The sequence below is a fragment of the Stigmatopora nigra genome, chromosome 3 (assembly GCF_051989575.1).
Source record: "Stigmatopora nigra isolate UIUO_SnigA chromosome 3, RoL_Snig_1.1, whole genome shotgun sequence".
Lineage (NCBI taxonomy): Eukaryota > Metazoa > Chordata > Actinopteri > Syngnathiformes > Syngnathidae > Stigmatopora > Stigmatopora nigra.
Window position 1 is genome coordinate 15,101,230 of NC_135510.1, and position 19,881 is coordinate 15,121,110.

Here is a 19,881-nt window from a genome sequence, read left to right on the forward strand (position 1 = left end):
GACACGCTGAGTTAACCAGACAAAGGAACGACAATCTTGTTCCGGGTGTTCTTTCAAAATAAGAAACTTAGTGTGACGCCTACCTAGGTGAGGCATGTTCAGTCATTCATTCATTTATTCACTCATTTTCCAAAACACTTATTCTCACAAAGGTCACATGGGGTGCTGGAGCCTATCCCCACAGGCTCCAGTGTTCACCCTACCCTACCCTACATGTTTTGAGGATGTGGCACCAAACCAAAGTGCCCAAATAAAACCCACTCAAGCCCAGGGAGAACATACAAAGGCCACATAGTGATGATCGACCTGGGATCGAATCCACGACCCCATGCCCACAATCACCATGCCACCTAAGGTCTTTTCAATAAGGGAAATTCAGGTACCATATTTACATATTTATTTAAACTTTTTTTGTTTTCAGAAAACAATTTTGTGGGTGGCGGCCCGGCAGATAGAGTGGTTAGCACGTCGGCCTCACAGCTCTGGGTTTCTGGGTTCAAATGCTGGTCGGTCCACCTGTGTGGAGTTTGCATGTCAATATTTATAGAGAAAAAAAGTATCCGTCAACAGAGTATAAATAATATGCTCTGTGATTACCAGTGAACTTGCATTTATTTTGTGATGATGGATGCTGTAAATTTTAATAAACCATTGCATTGTGCAAAAGTATGTGGAAAGGTCATAATGTCGAGACCGGGGACACAGTTCACACGGTGTTAAGTCATTTGTGATCACATTAGCTCCCTGTAGCTTTTATTTTGAAATATCTTGGACAAACTCTCTCTCTCTCTTTGTCTCTCTCTTTGTCTCTCTCTCTCTCTCTCTCTCTCTCTCTATCTCTCTTTGTCTCTCTCTCTCTCTCTCTCTCTCTCTCTATCTCTCTTTGTCTCTCACTCTCTCTCTCTCTCTATCTCTCTTTCTCTTATTATATCTCTCCCTCTTTCTCTCTCATTTTCTCTCTCCCTCTTTCCCCCTCATTACCTCTCTCCCCTCTCATTCTCTCTTATCCCCCCCCCCTCTCTCTCTCTCCCTCCCTCTCTCTCTCTGTCTCTCCCTCCCTCTCTCTGTCTCTCTCTCTGTCTCTCTCTCTGTCTCTCTCCCTTTCCCTCTCTCTCTTTGAGATGAGACCCGGCCGGTATCATAGGCCAGTCTAGACACTTTGGCGGCGTGGAGACACACTGATTGGTGGTGCAAACGGTTTCAAGTTTCTCAACTCTTAAAAAGTCTTAAGATCCTGCTTTGCTTCAATGGGAAATGGCAGGGACCCTTTCAACAGAAACTGAACAGAGAAAGTGTTACTAAAATATGGCCATATCTAGTGCAATTAGGTGAGTGAAAATAAAGAAGACAGCTATAGAAAGATGTACTTAAGCAGCTCACCTGTTGTGTGTATGTATATTATGTTAGGTGCTTATGTATTTTTTTTAATCTTGATTTTTTTCACAGTTGTTAATGGGAGTTCTTAAACTTTTTACATTAAGATGTACTTCAAAGTACTTGGAAATTATTCATATTAAAATTCAGCACTGTCTTATGTATAAATGTAGAGAAAAATAATGCACAACTTTGATTTTAAGTCAAAGGTATTATTCGTCATCCTTTGAAAGTTAACAAAACATCTACATACGTATTTAGCTAATTAAAAAAATTGGATTTAATAATGACTGAAAATGAATGAAATAGAAAAATGGGCAAAAATATTATTTTTGTTTTAAATAAAAAATTATGATACAATTTACATCCTGCAGGAAATACTAATATATTTTTTCATGGGTTACCTGAGTATTGAAGGCTGATTTCAACATTTTTATCAGCAAAAAGGAAACTGTTGTATTTACATTTACAGTCCATAAGGCATTGTGTTGAAAGCCCTATTATTTTATATATTGCCATTGTCAAATTTAGGCATATGACCTATGCCTGGGGATCATCACTAGCATCAGGCTAGTCGTCCCTCTTGGGGGTCACCATAACTGATTGATTGATGTGCCTTTAGCTCATTGTTTATTTTTAGCCGAAGGAAACACTCTTAATATTACTGGTCAACAGCTTCAGTAGTGGCATGCGGCCTAGTGTGAGTGGCCTGTCGCCAGCAGACTTCAACTCCGTGTGAAGACGGTGGAGTCATGTTGCACTGACTGAAAGACCGTATCATTGAAGGAGCAGGCGTGGGGAGTAGTGGGCTTTACTGGGCACCCATCCAAAATGGGTTTCCTTCTGTAACTTAATCATATGCAGGGGTAGACAGTGGTAAAGAAGAGCTGGCTGACAGAGTACACTTTGCTTTATATGTACTACTATATTGCTTTAAACTATACTGTCAACCTCTGCCGATAACTGCCCTTATAAATGATTAGGATTCCCCATACAAACTCCCCAAAAAACGTATAAACACCGTACGACGCATGTTTACTCGCGGTAACTCGTTTCTTACTATGTGGCTCCTCCATGCTTGCTTCCACGATATTTACAGTATGTCTATCTACGCATGCGCATGTTACCCTTTATCGATATTGGCGTACGCACTGCTAAAAATGAGGATAATTTTTGCTGGTATACCGTGACAATAGTAACGATCGATGACAGTAGCGTCGTTGGCTACCAGCCTACGAGACTATCTGGATTTTTGCCAAAACGGTCTTGTTGAGATCGGTTTTCATAAATATTGGCGATTTAAAAACAAAAAAAATCCCAGTACAAAAGTTGGTGTATGCCGTACATGATTTGAAATGGTAAAAAAAACGTATAAAATACGTATAAAACGTACAAATTGACAGGTATGGTATTTGCATTTAAACACCTATCTAGCAGGCAGCTCGTTGGTTAAGTGGTTAGCATGTCAGGCTCACAGTGGGAGAACTGTGTTCAAATCCAGGTTGATACACCTGTGTGGAGTTCGCATGTTCTCCTCTGGCCTGCGTGGGTTTTCTCCGGGTTCTATGGTTTCGTCCCACAATCCAAAGATATGCATGGTAGGCTGATTGAACACTCTAAATTGCCCCTAGGCATGAGTGGGAATGTGAATGGTTGTTTGTCTCCTTGTAGCCTGCGATTGGCTGTCCACCAATTCAGGGTGTCCCCCGCGTCTGGCCCGAAGTCAGCTGAGATAGACTCCAGCACCCCGACCCCGACCTTCATGTGAAAAAATTAGTGAATGAATAATACAAACAATAATAACAAAAATATACTGTGTCATGGCCCCAATAACCATAAACAACAACATTTCCTAGTATAGAAATCATTGCCTGGCATTGGCAATGATGGATGTCCAATTCATTAAAACTGAGAAGGGTGGCTTTGAATTGTCCTGTTTCAGTGCTACTAACAATTCTAAAGGTCCAGTCCATTTGGATTGGGAGAGGCAGGTGGCGAATAATCAGTTGCCAATCTGCCAAGTCAAACTGGTCTGGACATTTTGCACGGCCAAATAGTAATAAAGTACTTTTTGTAGTATATTTTACCAGGTTAGTTCTCATAAAATTGCTTTTGCTATTGCATCTCCTCTTGTTGTGGCTGATTTGCAAGTTGCAAGTCAACATATGTGAAGCTTTGTCCTTTCGTCGTCCAACAAAAACCTTGTTGCGTGCATCGTAGTGATAAGGTGTGTTTGTGTGTGTGTGTTTTTTTGGGGTGTGGGAAGAGTCGAGTGGGTTTTTTAGAAGCAAGTGGGAGAGTAGACAGCGTGTCCAGCGGCAAACCGCCTCCCAAAATAAACGCCGTCCTCGCGTCTCCATGTCTGTTGGGGGGTAGACCTGCAGTCTCCCCAGCGGCAGCAGCGCAAGTGAGGAGTCTGGGGCCTCAGGAACAGCATGTCATCACCTTCATCACTCGCCTAATGGCCCTCCTTAAGACCAGAGACATGGCAGACTGCGTTGCTCCACCATGGCGGCAGTTGACCTACACACACATGCGTTCATAAACATGCTCACACAAGTATTTCAAGCCTCTTATGGCCTGATTGGAAAGACTCTAAGGCTCTCTCTTAGGAAAACATGTAGATAATGCCTTGCTCGTCTTCTGGATTTCTGCCAGTCTGCTCTCTGCAAAGGCTTAAAACAACTAAACCTAATTAAGGTTTGCCAAAATTTGTGCATTGAAGGGGTAGTAACATTAGACAACATCAATTATTCACTACCCTTCGAAACAGTCACCCAGTCCAAAGCTTAAAGCTCATCATATGTGGATATGAGCTATGTTTACTTTCACATGATTGTTTTTAGTTTTGACTTCCACATGGGGGAATGGTATCTGAGAAAACCAGGAAGGAAAGAGGATAGAAACAAAGGAAGAGGAAGGGAACCCAGTATGATGGAGCCGGTCTCGCTCACTGATCTCGGGCATGCCGCATTCACCACCACGATCAATGGCCGCACTCGCTGATGGGTGACATTTTTTTAAATTTTAATTTTTGAGTTAAACACAGGCATACAAGGAGAACCGAATCATTAACAGTAAGGAGGCTGATCTGTTGTCACTGAGTTGCTATGGCAATTTAACATCAGTCACTCACACTGGCAGATATCAGCATTCCAACGTCTTGAACAGCTCATCTATTTCGTGTGTTAGTTTGTAGTCGAAGGGTCTCAGTTTACTGAAATCATTGACCTTAGTCATGTGGTACTTTATCGTACTGTATCATCAGTGCTGATATTTTTCATAAGAATGACTTTTATTGATTTAAAATGACCTACACAGACCAATTTAGCACTAGTTGTTCATGTCTTCCTTATAAGGATATGATGAGCCACATGCCTGTCTTGCAAATTCAGACCTTGTAATGCTAGGCCAAGGAAATATTTTTGAGTCAGAAGCAAGATTATGACACTAAACCAGGGGTGTCAAACTCCCTTTGGTCTGCGGGCCGAATACAGCTTAATTTGAAATCAAGCGGACCGTAAACTTATTGCAAAATTACATAGAACTAACAATAAGCCCACTTTTTTCCTTTGTATTAGTCACTAATACTAATAATTAGTGCAAAGAATGAGTAAATTATCAAAATGTTTATTAACAGAATTTTCCTTTTACATTATGAACAATATATTATGAACAACCTTTTACCAGGTCAAGGTGGTCCTAGTTCCGCCGCAATGTTGCTTTCATGTTGTCTGCACGTACTAAGACACTGCGCCCCTAGCGGATAATACACGAACTACAAATTTTAAAGAAAATTAATATTTTTTTTATACAATGCAGCTTTCTTCCCGGGCCGTACCAAACCACCAGACGGGCCGGATCCGGCCCACGGGCCATTTGTTTGACACCACTGCACTAAACTGAGATGTAAACTGTCATGTTGCTACAATTGTTTTTTCCTGCTTTTTAAAGAGATTTTTTTTCAATATATATATATATAAAGATTTGCACTGATTATGCCACAAACAACTTTTAGGTCAGTGTGTTCCAGCGTCAAAACAAGGTTAAATGGAGTAGGCCTTGATGAACCTGAAGGAGCCAACACCCACACATTTGCCAAACATACTCTCAGCTCTGATTCTGTTTACTTAGTGGGGGCGAAATGTTGAAGGGAGAACACTCTGCGGAGCTTGTAATTGCTTGTGATTCCCTCCCCTGACTTCAAAGACCAGGATCACCACAGTTCAAAGGTCAAAGGCTCCAGTCGTGCCCAAATGTCCCCCAATTTCCTGTTATGTCTAGTGAGCCAGGTCTAAAGGATCTCAAATGTGAAGGTCGCTTACTTTAAAGTTCAATTTACAAGAGTTTGACCTTATTTTTACTTTACACCAAACAAGTAACACCAAGCAAAGCCACAAGCACAATAATGGAAATATATTTCAATTTGTTGACTTTGTCCATGAAAAGTAACGCAAGCTCCAAAAGTCGTCTAGTTTTTGTTTTCTTCCTCCTGAATTGACTAAAACACTGGAGGCCATTTTTAGGAAGTTGCATGCAAAGAATCTGCGGCAAGCCTTGTAAATGGCATGCATGCTCAACTCCCTTATTTCATCTTGTCAGGACAAACCCCTTTTTACTGCCATCCACGGCACACAAGACACTCTTCCTTTGCTCTTCGCTCCAAATTTAAGCGGCAGCCAAGAAGGACTCTCTCATGCTGTAAATTATCCCAGGATGCTGTCCAACAGCCCAAAATGGAAAGTGATTTAAAGAGCGGAAAACTGTGTGGATGTTTTACTGAAGCTTTTACTTAAGGTAACCATTGGTAACCAAATCTAAGACGTGTGCCGTATTTTCTGCACTACAAGGCGCACCGGATTATTTGGCACACCGTCAATGAATGGCCTATTTTAAAATTTGTTTTCATAAAATGTTGCACTATTAGTAGTGGTGGTAGTGGTAGTAGTAATAGTAGTAGTAGTAGTAGTAGTAGCAGTAGTAGTGGTAATGGTAGTGGTAGCAGTGGTAGTAGTAGTGGTAATGGTAGTGGTAGCAGTGGTAGTAGTAGCAGCAGTAATAGTGGTAATGGTAGTGGTAGCAGTGGTAGTAGTAGCAGTAGTAGTGGTAATGGTAATGGTAGCAGTGGTAGTAGTAGCAGTAGTAGTGGTAATGGTAGTGGTAGCAGTGATAGTAGTAGCAGTAGTAGTGGTAATGGTAGTGGTAGCAGTGGGAGTAGCAGTAGTCGTAGTAGTAGTTGTAGCAGTAGTCGTCGTTGTGGTAGTAGCAGTACCCGTCCTAGTAGTAATACCAGTAATCATCGATGTAGTAGTAGCAGTACCCGTCCTAGTAGTAATACCAGTAATCATCGATGTAGTAGTAGCAGTAGTCGTCGTTGTAGTAGTAGCAGTACCCGTCCTAGTAGTAATACCAGTAATCATCAATGTAGTAGTAGCAGTACCCGTCCTAGTAGTAATACCAGTAATCATCGATGTAGTAGTAGCAGTACCCGTCCTAGTAGTAATACCAATAATCATCGATTTAGTAGTAGCAGTAGTCGTTGTAGTAGTAGCAGTACCCGTCCTAGTAGTAATACCAGTAATCATCGATGTAGTAGTAGCAGTACCCGTCCTAGTAGTAATACCAGTAATCATCGATGTAGTAGTAGCAGTAGTCGTCGTTGTAGTAGCAGTAATCATTGTTGTAGTAGTAGCAGTAGTCATGGTTTTAGTAGTAGCAGTAATCGTTGTTGTAGTAGTGGTAGAAGCTTTTGTATTACATGCATTAGATGCAGCTGCGCTAAAGGAAATATCATACAATGATTAACCAATAGGCCACCCGATGATGTAGATCATTCGCCTGACTTCAGTGTGGCTAGCCAGGGATCGATTCTCTTCTGGTGGTGGTATGATTAGGCTTTTGAATGGTTGTCTTTGTATCTAGCGTGCAGTCTACCTTTCGCCCAAAGTCCGCTGGGATAGGATGAATGAATTATTCTGCTAAACTCACCAATACTTCACTATATGGTGATACTATAACCAAGTAAGGCCTTCATTTTGCAAAATCCAATGAAATCAAAGATCTTTTAATGTGGTCTTGGACATCCTGGGTTGGAATATTAAATAAGACTCAATCTTAGATGTCTTCAGATGAAAACTACTGTATATGTTGATTTCAGATGCATTTGGGGAAAATGTGTGTGAGCAGCCCCAGTCCTAAATTACCCTGAAACCTGTTCCCTCTCAAAGGCCACATGTGGAATTGGCCCTGACAAGTGGATGCCGTACAGCTCTCATTTTGGTGACTTTGTTTACGACCCTATAATAGAGACAGCATAGGGCCTCAGGGCGGGACAGAGCCCAAGCAAAAGCAGTCATTCTGGAAAAGTTTACTGTTGTTTCCGGGGGAAGAATAACCATAGCTAAAAGTAACCCGTTGGAGTGACTGCATGAAATGAATTAACTCCAATTGGGTTGCTTGTTGGTATTTTTATTTTTTTTCTCTGCTGATTGACTTTGCAACCAATGGAAGAAATGTATCAGTAGGTAGTAGTTTGTTGAGTTATGCGACTTACATATGTAATTACATGAGAAATCTGTAATTATATGGCGGACGGACCGACAAGTTGCACAAGCCAACTCCCTCATTTTACATTAAGAGCACAATCATAGAGACACTTTGTTTATACTGTACGTAAGACAAAAAGATATCTTTATTTACCTCTCATTTTACTAGTATATAGGGGCGGCACAGCGGTTGAGTGGCCAGCGCATCAGCCTCACAGCTCTGGGGTTCTGGATTCAAATCCACCTATGTTGAGTTTCCATGTTCTCCCCAGTCCTGCATGGGTTTTTTCCGGGTACTCCGGTTCCCTCCCACATTCCAAAAAACATGCATTCATGATAGGTTGATTGGACACTTTAAATTGCCCCTTGGTATGGGTGTGAGTGTGCATGGTTGTCTGTCTCCTTGGCCCGGAGACAGCTGGGGTATACTCCAGCACCCCCTGCGACCCTAATAAGGATAAAGCGGTTCAGTAAGCAAAGTTGAGATGAGAATTGAAATTAAAATTATTTGAAAAGCATTCGAAAGTTAGATAATATGAAAATGAATGAATATACTTGTATAATGACAATAAAACCATTCAATTAAATAGCTGCTCTCTTCTTGCTCTTTCTCTATATATATCACTCTCTCTCTATTAAGGCTGAAGAAATGACACTTTGATACAATGTATTACGTTGCTTAATACGTCAATCGACGACGTACTATTTGTTGGTAGATCGCATGACAATATGATACGATCAAGAGATTGAATGATGTAGTAAAAAAATGTTATGTGGAACTTGAGCTGGGAAACACCGCCATCGTGCGTTCAAGTATGATTACTACCCGCCTTGGCTCACGTTGACCTCAGGTAAATTAGCATGCATAACTTCTGGAAAAGTATATCTTTCATGAAACACCATTTTAGCACCCACGATGATGTATATGTCATCAAACCATAGGAAATTTCTACATGAAATCGGAATTTTCAACTAAATACAGAATAAAGAACGAAACAACAACAAACTGCTTTAATGTTGCAGTTTTTAAAAGTGCGTGATGCCATCAGTAATTCAATTGATCTGATTTCCTCCATTTTTAAAACTGTGATGTCATCAGTAAGACAAAGAAAGTCTTTAGAGTATATCAAAGGCTTCATCTTCTGACATATGGCCCTTTATGACCTCATGCCTTTAAAAACTCAGTTTTTTTTCCATATGTTTATAATTTATTCAACAAATGCCAAGGAAGTAGACCACTTTTACTTGGTGAGCATAGGGTTAAGCAGGTAAGTACGTTTTTTATTCAACTACAATATAGTTGTGTTGTGTATTTGTATATAAGTTTTCTTTCCTTTGTTTTACATATAAAATGAAAAAAAATAATTCTCAAGTCTTGTTCTTTTTTTTATCATTTGATAGTAAACATTGGTGACTGATTGGATTAGATTGGATAACTTTATTCATCCCGTATTCGGGAAATTACATTGTGGCAGTAGCAAGAGGGTGATTAGACAGAATAGACAGCAAAGCAAAGGCACAAAGTACAAAGCAAATCAAAGTAAATGGAATCATCAAATCATTAAAACATAAAAGCCGCAAAACACAAAACGAACAAGAGTGGACAAAGCTACCGTGGCCGCCGGCTGCCGCTTGACTTTTCCACTTGCAATAATGCAAAATACACATTTAATGTCATCGTTCTTGTGCTGTGCATTATTCCTGTTTTGTACACATTGACACTTTTTTAAATGCTAATGTTAAGCCAATGATTTTATTTGCTGGTGTATGAATTACTCATTGATCTACTCCTTTAATAAGGCAAATTTTCCCATGACTGGGCTCAATGTACTCTTGTTTATTCTGGGCAGGATTTACACGACAATGATGTGCCGCCTCTTTTGGCGTTTTGTCCTCCTGGGAGTGCTTAGCACCATTTCTCCATCATGTCCACTGACAATCAACACGGGAAAGAGCCCTTACTACGCCGCCACTGGGTCCGTTGCCCAGCTAACTTGTAAATTCTCTAGCAACTCAAAGTCACACCCGGACAGCGAGGTCATATGGGTGATCATGTCTAAGGACCAAGAGCAGCCCATCATTTGGTTCAATCGGGGCGTATTGTATGCTGATATGTACAAGCCGATGAAGGGGAGGGTCCGCTTCATATCGTCAAATCCCCAAAAGGGTGACGGATCAATCATCATAGAAGATGTTCGTCTCTCGGATACAGAAACGTATTACTGTTTTGTGAAGATTATGCCAGAATACGGCCGAGGAAGCGTCACACTGGTGGTGATTGAGCCACACAGTGATCCTCTGTGCCGTATGTACGAAGAGGACAACGGAATGAGGCTGGAGTGTACATCTCCACATCCCAGCATCGAAGGTTTGAAATACACCTGGAGCAAGACCGACGGAAACCAGGTCTTGACTTATCAAGGCATTGCGGGCCCAACTGGGAGCACCTTACACTTGACCAACGTCACCCACGGGGAGTGTGGAAGCTATCGCTGCACGGTGGAAAGCATAGTGTCCACCAAACACTGTGTCCTGGCCCTCAGCTGTCCGTTGCTCCAAGATCAAAATTGTCATAGTCCACAGTTGCTGACAACCAGTGCAATGGCCTCTATTATAACCACTGTTAGCACCATCGTCATTGTCCCAATTGTCGTCGGTGTTGTTATCTACTGCCGACGAAAATTGCAATTACGGGACATTTCTCTTTCGTTTGTTACATAATTTTGTGTGAGACAACAGAAAAATTGCAATTATCACTCACGTTGACAATATTCATTTTGTCTTGAATCGCATTGTATATATATTTTGATTTACTCCTGTTGCATCTAATAAACGTAAGAGCCCGACATTAAAAAGACTATCTCACTGTTTGACCATGTAATCGTAGGAAAAATCTCATAAAAAGTATGATTTTTATAAACTTTTTGTAACTCACAAACTATAAACATTGTTGAGCAGTAAAAAAAAAAACAACATAGACTAAAACATCCCATGACTTGCAGCATTTAATTAAAATTCACGCCAACAATTTTACATGAGTTCAAAGCAATTGTCATTTAGGACAAGGAACTTGGATTAAGTGCAGGAAGAAAAATAAACATGGAAATAGCAGCAAATCTAGTCAGATTTGCATTGAATTGATATACAAAACGTGTTCTAGATAATAGTTTAGGATGATATCATTGATCATTTGTGTATAAAAAAAAAAACTGCTTCGTTTGCTCTGCAAAATTAGAATCTCTTCATCTGTCGACGCTCTTGTCGCCTCTGCTTTTTCTCGTTCACTTCCTCCGGTGCTGAAGGGCTCTCTGCGGAAAACCAGGGGCCGAGAATGTTCACCCACAACAGGTGAGCGGCACGTGCAGGCGCCTGGGAATAAATACATTTTATTTCAAAGGGGCCTTCGGGACACTTAAGAACACTTTACAACCGAATTTACAAATACAAAATAATGGTCAACAAAGCATAGATTAAAAGCAAAATAAAAAGTAGAAGCAATACAAAAAAAAAAGTTCACGTTGGATATGATCATTGAATTGGATATGTTTGGAGTCTGGATTTAAAAAGAGAAAAAGCAGTTAGTCATACCTTGAGATAAGAGTGCCCTGACATGCGAGCAATTTGAGATACGAGTAATTTTTTGGGCAAATATTTCTTTAATATACGAGGCAAATATAAATTTGAGCATACAGCGGATGCGAGAAGCTGCTCATAAGAACATCAAGGCTAAGAATGGAAAAAATAATTTTGTGAGAGATGGAGCACTCCTGCAAGGTCGACAAAAACTAGGATGACACTAAAGCGGAATCAGAAACAATCAAGCAAATTATTGATAAATACATTTTTAGTATTCATCTCTTACCAGCAACCAGAGATACCAAAAATATGAGGAGATGCAGCTGAGCACTTGGACAAACACTGTGAGTAGGATGATGTCCTTAAGGTGTCTGGAGGCAAAAAAAAAAATATATATATATGTATATATTGAAAAGTCATACTACAGTAAGCAAATAAAAGCTGATTATTAATGTTGTATGATAACTCACTCTGCCATTCCCTGCTCCATGTTTAAGTCTATTCCTCCATCAAGGAGACTACCATCATCAGCAAAGACTGGTTTGGCCATTGTGGACATGGAACGGTAACTCCCTACATACACAGCTAGTGCAAATGCAAACAACAGCTAAAAAGGGACGAGAAAAGAAAATTTTGAGAGAATAGTTTGCCCAGAAAAGCAGATTATGACTGCAATACTCACCCATGTCCAAAATGAAGATGAATTGTAAAAGATCAAAAAGTTTACAGCAACATAGATGGCCTATGCAAAATCAGTGACGAAAGTTAGTAATTGGAGTTACGCAAAGGCTGAATATTGTCATGCAATATAAATCTGGGTGACATTTTTGAGACAATAGCTTTTCGGTAAAAAAAATAATAATACAGGATTTGGGCTTACATTGGCTCCCAGAATGACTCTTGTGTAGAACTTGAGGGTTGCCTCATTTTCCTCCAAAATCTGCTTTTTGCCTTTCGTACCAACTTTTCCTTTGGGCTGCAAAAAAGGGGGGAAATAAGCCAAAGGTGTTAAAATTACAATTTCCTGTGAATGAATGATTTCAAATACTTTTGATTCTTCGCTTGTTGCAAATTTGTTTTGAAAGTATTTCCGACTTTACAGTGTTGTATACAACACACTATCATATCTTTTAGTTTATCCGTAAAAATATTTGCTTCCCATAAAAAAGAGAAATACACCTGAATGTTTATGCATTGGTGTAGAATTGTGGAATACTATTTAGGGGTAAAAAAAAAAAAAGTGCTCCATGTAAACGGAGCGATATTTCACTGGTCTCAAACGTGGCCAACCGACGCTACAATACTAGAGTCAGTGCAAAAAATATATATTTAGATATACAGTATACACGTGTGAAACCTTACCGCCATTAGAAATACTGGTGGTCGCTTCCACTATATTTTTTATACGGCGTCCAGTAGGCCCCCTGTATTACCTTTAAGCTACTGCATTGAAAACTTAAGACAAAATTGTTACAGTAAGAAATCTTGTACACATCAGCGCTCGACTCGTGGATATTACATAAAATGTGAGATATTTCGACATGGTGTCAGCGGCGAAAGCGATTGGCGGCCATTTCGGATCAAAAACATCTCCAGATGGCTTTAAAGTGCAATATTTAATTTACTGATCCTTGAAGTCTATGACAAACTAATCATTTCAAAAAGGTTTAAAATATATTATATAACTTTCAAAGTTGTCTAGCGTTCTATGTTTATGGATTTTTTTCCGAAGCAAAATGGCAGTTAGGCAACCACGGCTGTCTCTGTTGGGTTACAGAAAGCAAGATCTCTAGTCTATAAGGTGGTGTCTACCGTCTGATGCGCTTGGGAGCAGCATGTCCGGTGCGGGAATTAAACGTCATCACTGTCACATGACTGATGCAAAGCCTGTAAAAAATAAAATTTAGTGTAAGTTTACCCTCTAGTCTAGTGGACTCTTATTTTACAACTGTTATAAATTGTGCTAAAAAAATATCCTTTAACACCAACCTTGATTGTGCATGTTATTGTGTGGATGCTTTGCTCTAGTGTAATTTTACATATACAAAACAAGTTTTCAAATTCCCTCTATTTTTTAGTTACCCCATCCCAAACTATGTACCAGAGACAGCCCAATTGTTTTATGTAAGTTTTATTTCCGGCAATTCTGTAATTTTTTAAAACTCTTTTTCAAAATAATTTATTTTCTGGGGTTGTTTTTAGAATTATTTTTTTCAACCTCCGTTTTTCATATTCATTTGTTTTGAATGTTTTTTTAATGAATCCTGAGTACGAAATCATTTTCATATTTAATTACTAAGTCTATTTATGTAAAACATACTGATATTCTACTCCTTTTTCTACATTTAGAGATTTAGTTTAAAATGGCTCTGAAGGAAATTTGCAAGGCAAGCCACATCCAAGATGGCGGAGGTGTGAACGCATACTAGCACAAAAGCCAACCGCTCACGAGAGGTCGACGGCCTGTTTACATGGTCACCAGCATTGTTTCGTCTGCCGTAGAAGGAGGGGCGATTGATTCTCCGACACGACACTATGGTTTATCATCTGTTTGTTTTGTGAAATTAGTTTTATGTAGCCTTCCAAGTAACTTCATACGTGGGCGGTTAGGCAGCGAGCCTTCCTTTGACATACGATGGATTATTTGCTTCAAGTGAAAATAGGCGCTCTGGTCGCTTTATTGCTACTAACCCTTATTTTCGGATTTATTCCCGCGAGAGTCAAATGGTTCCGAGATACAAATGGGACAGGTGAGTGGAATGATTTATTTTTATCAAATCTCACTTTTACTTTAGTATGAACATGTATACGCAAAGCGGAAAGAAATAACGTTTTTTTCTCCTTAAGTTTTCCTAGTGAAGAGTCACGTGGTTGCGTTAGAGTAATGGCCAGTGATTTTATCAGTTTTGAGTATTTCGATGGGATTACTATGACCTAATTGTCGATAAGTACTTCATGGAAAAATATAGTATATATGTATTATTTCTTCAAAATACAAACTGAAGGTTTCATCGTGAACATGTCCAAAAAGTCAGTCTAGTCTATTGTGGAAGTGAAAGTATTACTTCTCTAGAACTTTTTATGGGGTCAACAAGAATCACTTCTCCAGACCTTGTATTTATTGATGAAGCAAATATTTTCTGGTGTTGCACCGATACCAATACTAGCTAGTACTGTTAAGGTGTTCTGTTGGGTTTAATCCTCCATCAGATTTTGTTGAGCATGCATGCGCATGACCCCAACAAGTCCAATGTCCATAGAATTATATTTTTTTTAAAATGTATTATTAATTTAATTTAAAAAATGTCTGTCTAAACAAAGTATTGTTGTCTGTTTTGAGTGTGCCTAGTTTTTTGATTAATATTCTTTTTAAAACACTGATATGAACTTCCATTTTGACTCCAATGTCATTGATGTAAGTGTGTAAAAATGGTAAAAGTAGTTCTTTCTTCTGCACAAAAACAGCAAATAGGAATATTATTAATATAGCAAGATAAGGGCTGGGCTCCAGTTGTGCTGCTGTCAACAGTGGGGAGCCCAAATCGACAGAACAGTGGCACTAAAATTATGATTAATATAGGCGGTGTGAAATATATATATATATAGGTATATCATTCATATCTGCATATATATATACACACATATATATATATACATACACAACATGCTATCGGAATCAGCATTGGGATGCCAAATAACGGTATCGATTTATTCTTTAACAATATTTTTATGTGAGAAAGCAATATATGATTAGTTTATGTTCGATTTCTTTCATCAAATTGGATGAACAAATCAGCTTGTGTGATATATTTCAGTTTGCAAATGACATTTTTGTCTTGCATTTTCAGAGACCCATCGCACAGTTCTGAGTCTGATAAGCTGCTTTGCCGGTGGAGTTTTTTTGGCAGCATGTTTGCTCGATATCATTCCAGATTATCTGGAAGACATCAATGCTGTGCTGGAATCCAACATGATAGAGGTGAACTTTAACACACATCCAGTAGCATTACAATCATTAAAATATATATATATATTTTTTTTAATGAGAAGAAGTTTCATAGGCATTAACTGCAATAATAATATGTAGGTGATATCAAGAATTGTGCCTCAACAAAACATTTTGACCAACTTATCTTATTGTTTGTGTCACATACATAGACCAATTTCCCCCTCCCTGAGTTCATCATGGCTGCAGGCTTCTTCACTGTCCTCATCTTGGAGAGGATTGTCCTCAACTGTCGTGAGAGCAGTGGGACTCTGGGCGAGCGAGAACCCCTTGTCCAGGAAAACCGGAATGGCCACGGCCACATGCACGTTGCCTCCTTGACTTCAGATCTAGAAAGCAGCGGCCACCATGTCCACGTTGACTTTCAGGCCCACTCGCCTTTTCGTTCCTTGATGCTGTTTCTCTCGCTGTCGCTGCACTCGGTTTTTGAGGGGCTCGCTATTGGCCTGCAGAGCACTGATTCAAAGGTAAGAAAATAGAATTGACCTATGCTGGTAGCTGGTGCTGTCCATTAATCCGTCAATTCTTTAAAAAAATGTCTAATTTTTGCATTGTGAAGATCTTGAAAAGTAATTCATTTTTAACTGTTTATTTTAACAATTAAAAAAAATGTGTGATTGGAGGTTAAAAAACGATACTGCAACAAAAATAAATAATATTGACGAGCGCAACCTTTGAGCTGCTGATCGAGCTATGTTTATTGTTGCAACCCAAGCAAGAAAGACAGAGGCTAACAAACGAAACGCTAGCGTTAGCAATGTTGTCATGAACATGCAATGCAGTACGTGTTGTTTCCAATCTATGTATTGCAAAAATGACACAAGGAAAAGGTACACTCTTTAAATGTGAGACTTTTGAATTGCCCCACAATTCAGATGGTGCACAAATGAACATTTTTAGGGAGGTAGGAAGAATATTGCTGTGTTTCTTGCCCTAGTTTTGTTTTTATTACCAGGACCGGAGGGAAGCAGGAGTACTTTCTCAACAATTTTTCCCAACATTTAAATACATAAACAAATATCTCATTTAGTAATGCATTGTCGGTATCAACATACAAATATGATTTTATTCCATCGTCCTTTTTAATCTCAATTACTGATTGACATATGTACGCCTATAAAGATTTTTTTTTTTGCCCATGTCAATCAACCTCCATTCTAAACAACGTGGCACAAGCAGGCCAACTTAGTCCAAATTTTAATTTACCATGCATAAAAGTAATGCATTAAAACTATATCAACAGTTGAGGATAAATTGTGCAACTTTGACATCTGCCACAATCTAAATATTTATGGGCTTGAGTTTTAAAATGCCTTAACTGAATGAATTAACTTAATGATAAATATATCAAATTATTGATAAAATAATTCATTCTGCTGTTAGTTATAGCCCAATATAGATTCTTTCCTTTTTTAAACCCATTCTGTTTTCTTGATTTTTCATACATTCGAAAAACCACCAAAAAAATCTAACTTTGGCAAAAAAGAGTCAACTTTTATGTCCATGTCAGAAAAGCATTAGATATACATTTTAAAAGGACTTCCCAGTTTCTGCTCAATTGCAAGACAAGAAAGGAATCTTGTGGTCATGAGACTTAGGTATGGCCATCACAAGACCCTCAGGACCTTTTGGCTATATATTACCCTTCATTCCAGGCTCATAAGCAAGAGTAAATGTTTAAAGAAGGGTTCTCACAATGTTATAGTAACAGGGGTAATATTGTTTCAAGTAGTGTAGAAACAGGGATCTCAGTTTGTCCACAATTTGGTCTGCGTTTTAGTCACCATTATTGCATTCATGTCAATCATTTCAGTATGACATCGATTATTATAATTACATTACATTACGCTGTCTTTGTGTGATGTTGTAATTATGGTAAAGCCCACTTGTCAAGATGAAACTTGCCAGTGAACGCCTCAAGTCATGTTTTCTTCTGGAGAACCGGGAATTTATTATGATACCTGAATTTCAAGATGAGACTACCTTTCAAATGGAAAAAGGTGCGGTTTATAGTGCGTGAAATGCGGTAATAGCTCTAAAACTGATTTTCCCCATCAACAAACCAAAATGAAGTCTGTCCGCCATGTTTTTAATTATTATTTTTGCAGAATCTACCAATGCACACGAACAGAACATGATATGTAAATAGCAATTAGCTAGTGCTTAATAGTAAGGATCATTTTTTCCCCATATAACTTAAGTGCACCAATATAGTGACAATATAGCCTGCAATTTGACTGCCAGGGAAAATGTTGAGGACAGAATATAAAGAGGTTATATTCCTTTCAGACCTGAAGGACATGAGTAATTAATTGCTTTCTTCTTGTCACGTTACAAAAAAAGAGTCAATGACGATAGAGGAATTCATCAACTTCTGTCCTCGGGGCACATGGAGTATTAAAAATGAATTACTAAGAGTGTTGAAGAAATTCCCGGTTTGAATGAATAATTGTCTATGCAGGTGTTGGAGATTTGCATGGCCATTTTAGTCCACAAGACCATCATCGTGTTCAGCCTGTCAGTCAAGCTAATTCAGAGTGCAATACGTCCCACATGGGTGGCCGCTTACATCGGTGTATTCGCCGTCATGACCCCTCTGGGCATCGCCATCGGCATCAGCGTGATTGAGGCCCAGCTGGCCGCCGGCACCCTCATTCAATCCATCCTGGAGGGCATGGCTGCGGGGACCTTCATTTACATCACCTTCCTGGAGATTCTTCCACATGAGCTCAACTCTCCCGGGAAGCAGCTGCTCAAGGTGCTCTTCATCCTGCTGGGCTTCAGTGTCATGGGCTCACTCACATTTTTGGGCTGAGAGCAGCAGATCCTCAAGTCAAGAAGCAAGACGTTGGCTTTGTGTAACTAATGTGACAATTTTTCCCTCCACGCCAAGAAAGCGTTTTGGATGCGGCACTTGACTTTTCAATCCTTTCTCAAACAAAAGATTTTTTAAATGAACACAGTAACAATGCTTGATTGTTTTAGACACTATTATACTTTTAAAAATATGTTTTTTTTTTGTGAACTTTGCCTATTTTAGTTTGTTAGTTTTATGTGATAATGCCTTGTTTATTGATCAAGTAAGTTGAACACAGTATGGCTGAGCTTTCACATGACTAGCATTCAATTTCAACTCGAGTGTTAACCTTGAGGAACATAATTTCATCTAGTTATGTTACATTATCAGCAATTTCATTTTGTGTGTTTACATGTGCTGTATTGAAATCAAATGAAAAGGTTTTGCTCTAACGGTGCCTTCATTGTTGCTTTAAGTACCGTATTTACTTGCACATAAGCCGCCCCCTGTGTTAAAAAAATGCACCCTTAAAATGGCCATAAAATTGTTGAATTTTACAATTTTTCTCATATAAGCTGTTCCCAATTTGCAAATTTCACCCCTATATTCATGGTTTTAATAGGGAGTACAAATGTGTTAAATTGATGGGAGAATTAAGAAAAATCATAATGTTGTATTCCTGAGAAACTATGAATCAAAACCACATTATTAGGTTCAATATGAGTTCAGTCATCCAGTAATGGTTGTTTTCTCACCGCAAAACAGAAAATAACCAACAAATAATAAATGTTACTTTGGTGACACCTACTGGAGAAAAAGAATATAGCACATTTTGTGCACATACAAGCCGCCATACCTGTGATTCAGTCATCCTTTTTTGTTACAAATATGGCTTATATGTGAGAAAATATGGTAGTTCCAGTTTTTTTTGTCTTTGCTGCTGCTAGTCTATCACTGACCTCATGAAATCTGTTTTATGCTGTCTTTTTAATACAATGACTTTTTAGTCAACTGATTCTACTTTATTGCCCACATGATTGAAAAAAACCTAAGTTTGATTTATTATGGGCACTAGCATCATTGTAGCTGTCTTTCCTGATGCCTTAAATATTGTGACCAAAAGAAAACAATGCAATGAAAAGAAATCATGATTGTTATTTGCACTTTTTGAAAAGAACAAGTAAGACTAATGTAATGTACTTATTTGTTATAGTCTCAATAAATACAGAGAACTGTCATAATAACATGTTTTCTAATTTGTGTTCAACATACATATTTAATGACAGGCACTTATTTTTAGGTTCTGGTTGAATTAATCGTTTTCATTCATTTTCTGAACTGCTAACAAGGGTGGTGGGGGTGCTGGAGCCCTATCCCAGCTGACTTTGGACGCCAAACGGGGCCTTGGTGGGCAGCCAATCACAGAGCATGAGGAGACAGACAACCATTCAAACTCACACTCATACCTAGGTGCAATTAAGAGTATTCAACCTGCCTACGATGCATGTTTTTGGAATGCGGGTGGAAAACGGTGTACCCGGAGAAAACCCACGCAGGGGGAACATGCAATTACATACAAAATC

At 39.0% G+C, this 19,881-nt stretch overlaps 3 protein-coding genes across 4 annotated transcripts; 2 read left to right on the forward strand and 1 right to left on the reverse strand.

The window, feature by feature from the left end:
* Window positions 1–8,640: 8,640 nt before the first annotated feature.
* Window positions 8,641–11,579, forward strand: LOC144194687 (coxsackievirus and adenovirus receptor homolog). Of its 2 annotated transcripts, none has more exons than XM_077713909.1 (2): window positions 8,641–8,770; window positions 9,770–11,579. In XM_077713909.1, exon 2 carries the CDS (start codon window positions 9,783–9,785, stop codon window positions 10,638–10,640), a length of 858 nt encoding a protein of 285 aa, XP_077570035.1. In that variant the 5' UTR covers window positions 8,641–8,770; window positions 9,770–9,782; the 3' UTR covers window positions 10,641–11,579. The 2 variants fall into 2 exon arrangements, with proteins under 2 accessions (XP_077570035.1, XP_077570034.1); XM_077713908.1 differs by lacking the exon at window positions 8,641–8,770 and adding an exon at window positions 9,086–9,187 and having other exon boundaries at window positions 9,770–11,578.
* tmem208 (transmembrane protein 208) lies at window positions 10,907–13,320 on the reverse strand. Its single transcript, XM_077713910.1, has 6 exons — window positions 12,858–13,320; window positions 12,376–12,471; window positions 12,178–12,237; window positions 11,966–12,102; window positions 11,782–11,866; window positions 10,907–11,288 (listed from the first exon to the last, which is right to left on the reverse strand). Exons 1-6 carry the CDS (start codon window positions 12,861–12,863, stop codon window positions 11,151–11,153), a joined length of 522 nt encoding a protein of 173 aa, XP_077570036.1. The 5' UTR covers window positions 12,864–13,320; the 3' UTR covers window positions 10,907–11,150.
* Window positions 13,321–13,500: 180 nt separating this feature from the next.
* slc39a1 (solute carrier family 39 member 1) lies at window positions 13,501–18,750 on the forward strand. The gene is made up of 5 exons (XM_077713934.1): window positions 13,501–13,619; window positions 13,845–14,245; window positions 15,344–15,474; window positions 15,654–15,968; window positions 17,963–18,750. Exons 2-5 carry the CDS (start codon window positions 14,131–14,133, stop codon window positions 18,314–18,316), a joined length of 915 nt encoding a protein of 304 aa, XP_077570060.1. The 5' UTR covers window positions 13,501–13,619; window positions 13,845–14,130; the 3' UTR covers window positions 18,317–18,750.
* Window positions 18,751–19,881: the final 1,131 nt, after the last annotated feature.

Bases quoted from the DNA above. Each gene is read 5' to 3' on its own strand.
- LOC144194687 (XM_077713908.1), top strand. From the start codon at position 9,087: ATGCCTTTAAAAACTCAGTTTTTTTTCCATATGTTTATAATTTATTCA. The intron at 9,188-9,769 runs GTAAGTACGTTT...TATTCTGGGCAG, and splicing joins GTGAGCATAGGGTTAAGCAG to GATTTACACGACAATGATGT.
- tmem208 (XM_077713910.1), bottom strand. The intron at 12,103-12,177 runs GTGAGTATTGCA...GTCCCTTTTTAG, and splicing joins CATCTTCATTTTGGACATGG to CTGTTGTTTGCATTTGCACT. The intron at 11,867-11,965 runs GTGAGTTATCAT...TTTTGCCTCCAG, and splicing joins ATGGAGCAGGGAATGGCAGA to ACACCTTAAGGACATCATCC.
- slc39a1 (XM_077713934.1), top strand. From the start codon at position 14,131: ATGGATTATTTGCTTCAAGTGAAAATAGGCGCTCTGGTCGCTTTATTG. The intron at 14,246-15,343 runs GTGAGTGGAATG...TTGCATTTTCAG, and splicing joins CCGAGATACAAATGGGACAG to AGACCCATCGCACAGTTCTG. The intron at 15,969-17,962 runs GTAAGAAAATAG...TTGTCTATGCAG, and splicing joins TGCAGAGCACTGATTCAAAG to GTGTTGGAGATTTGCATGGC.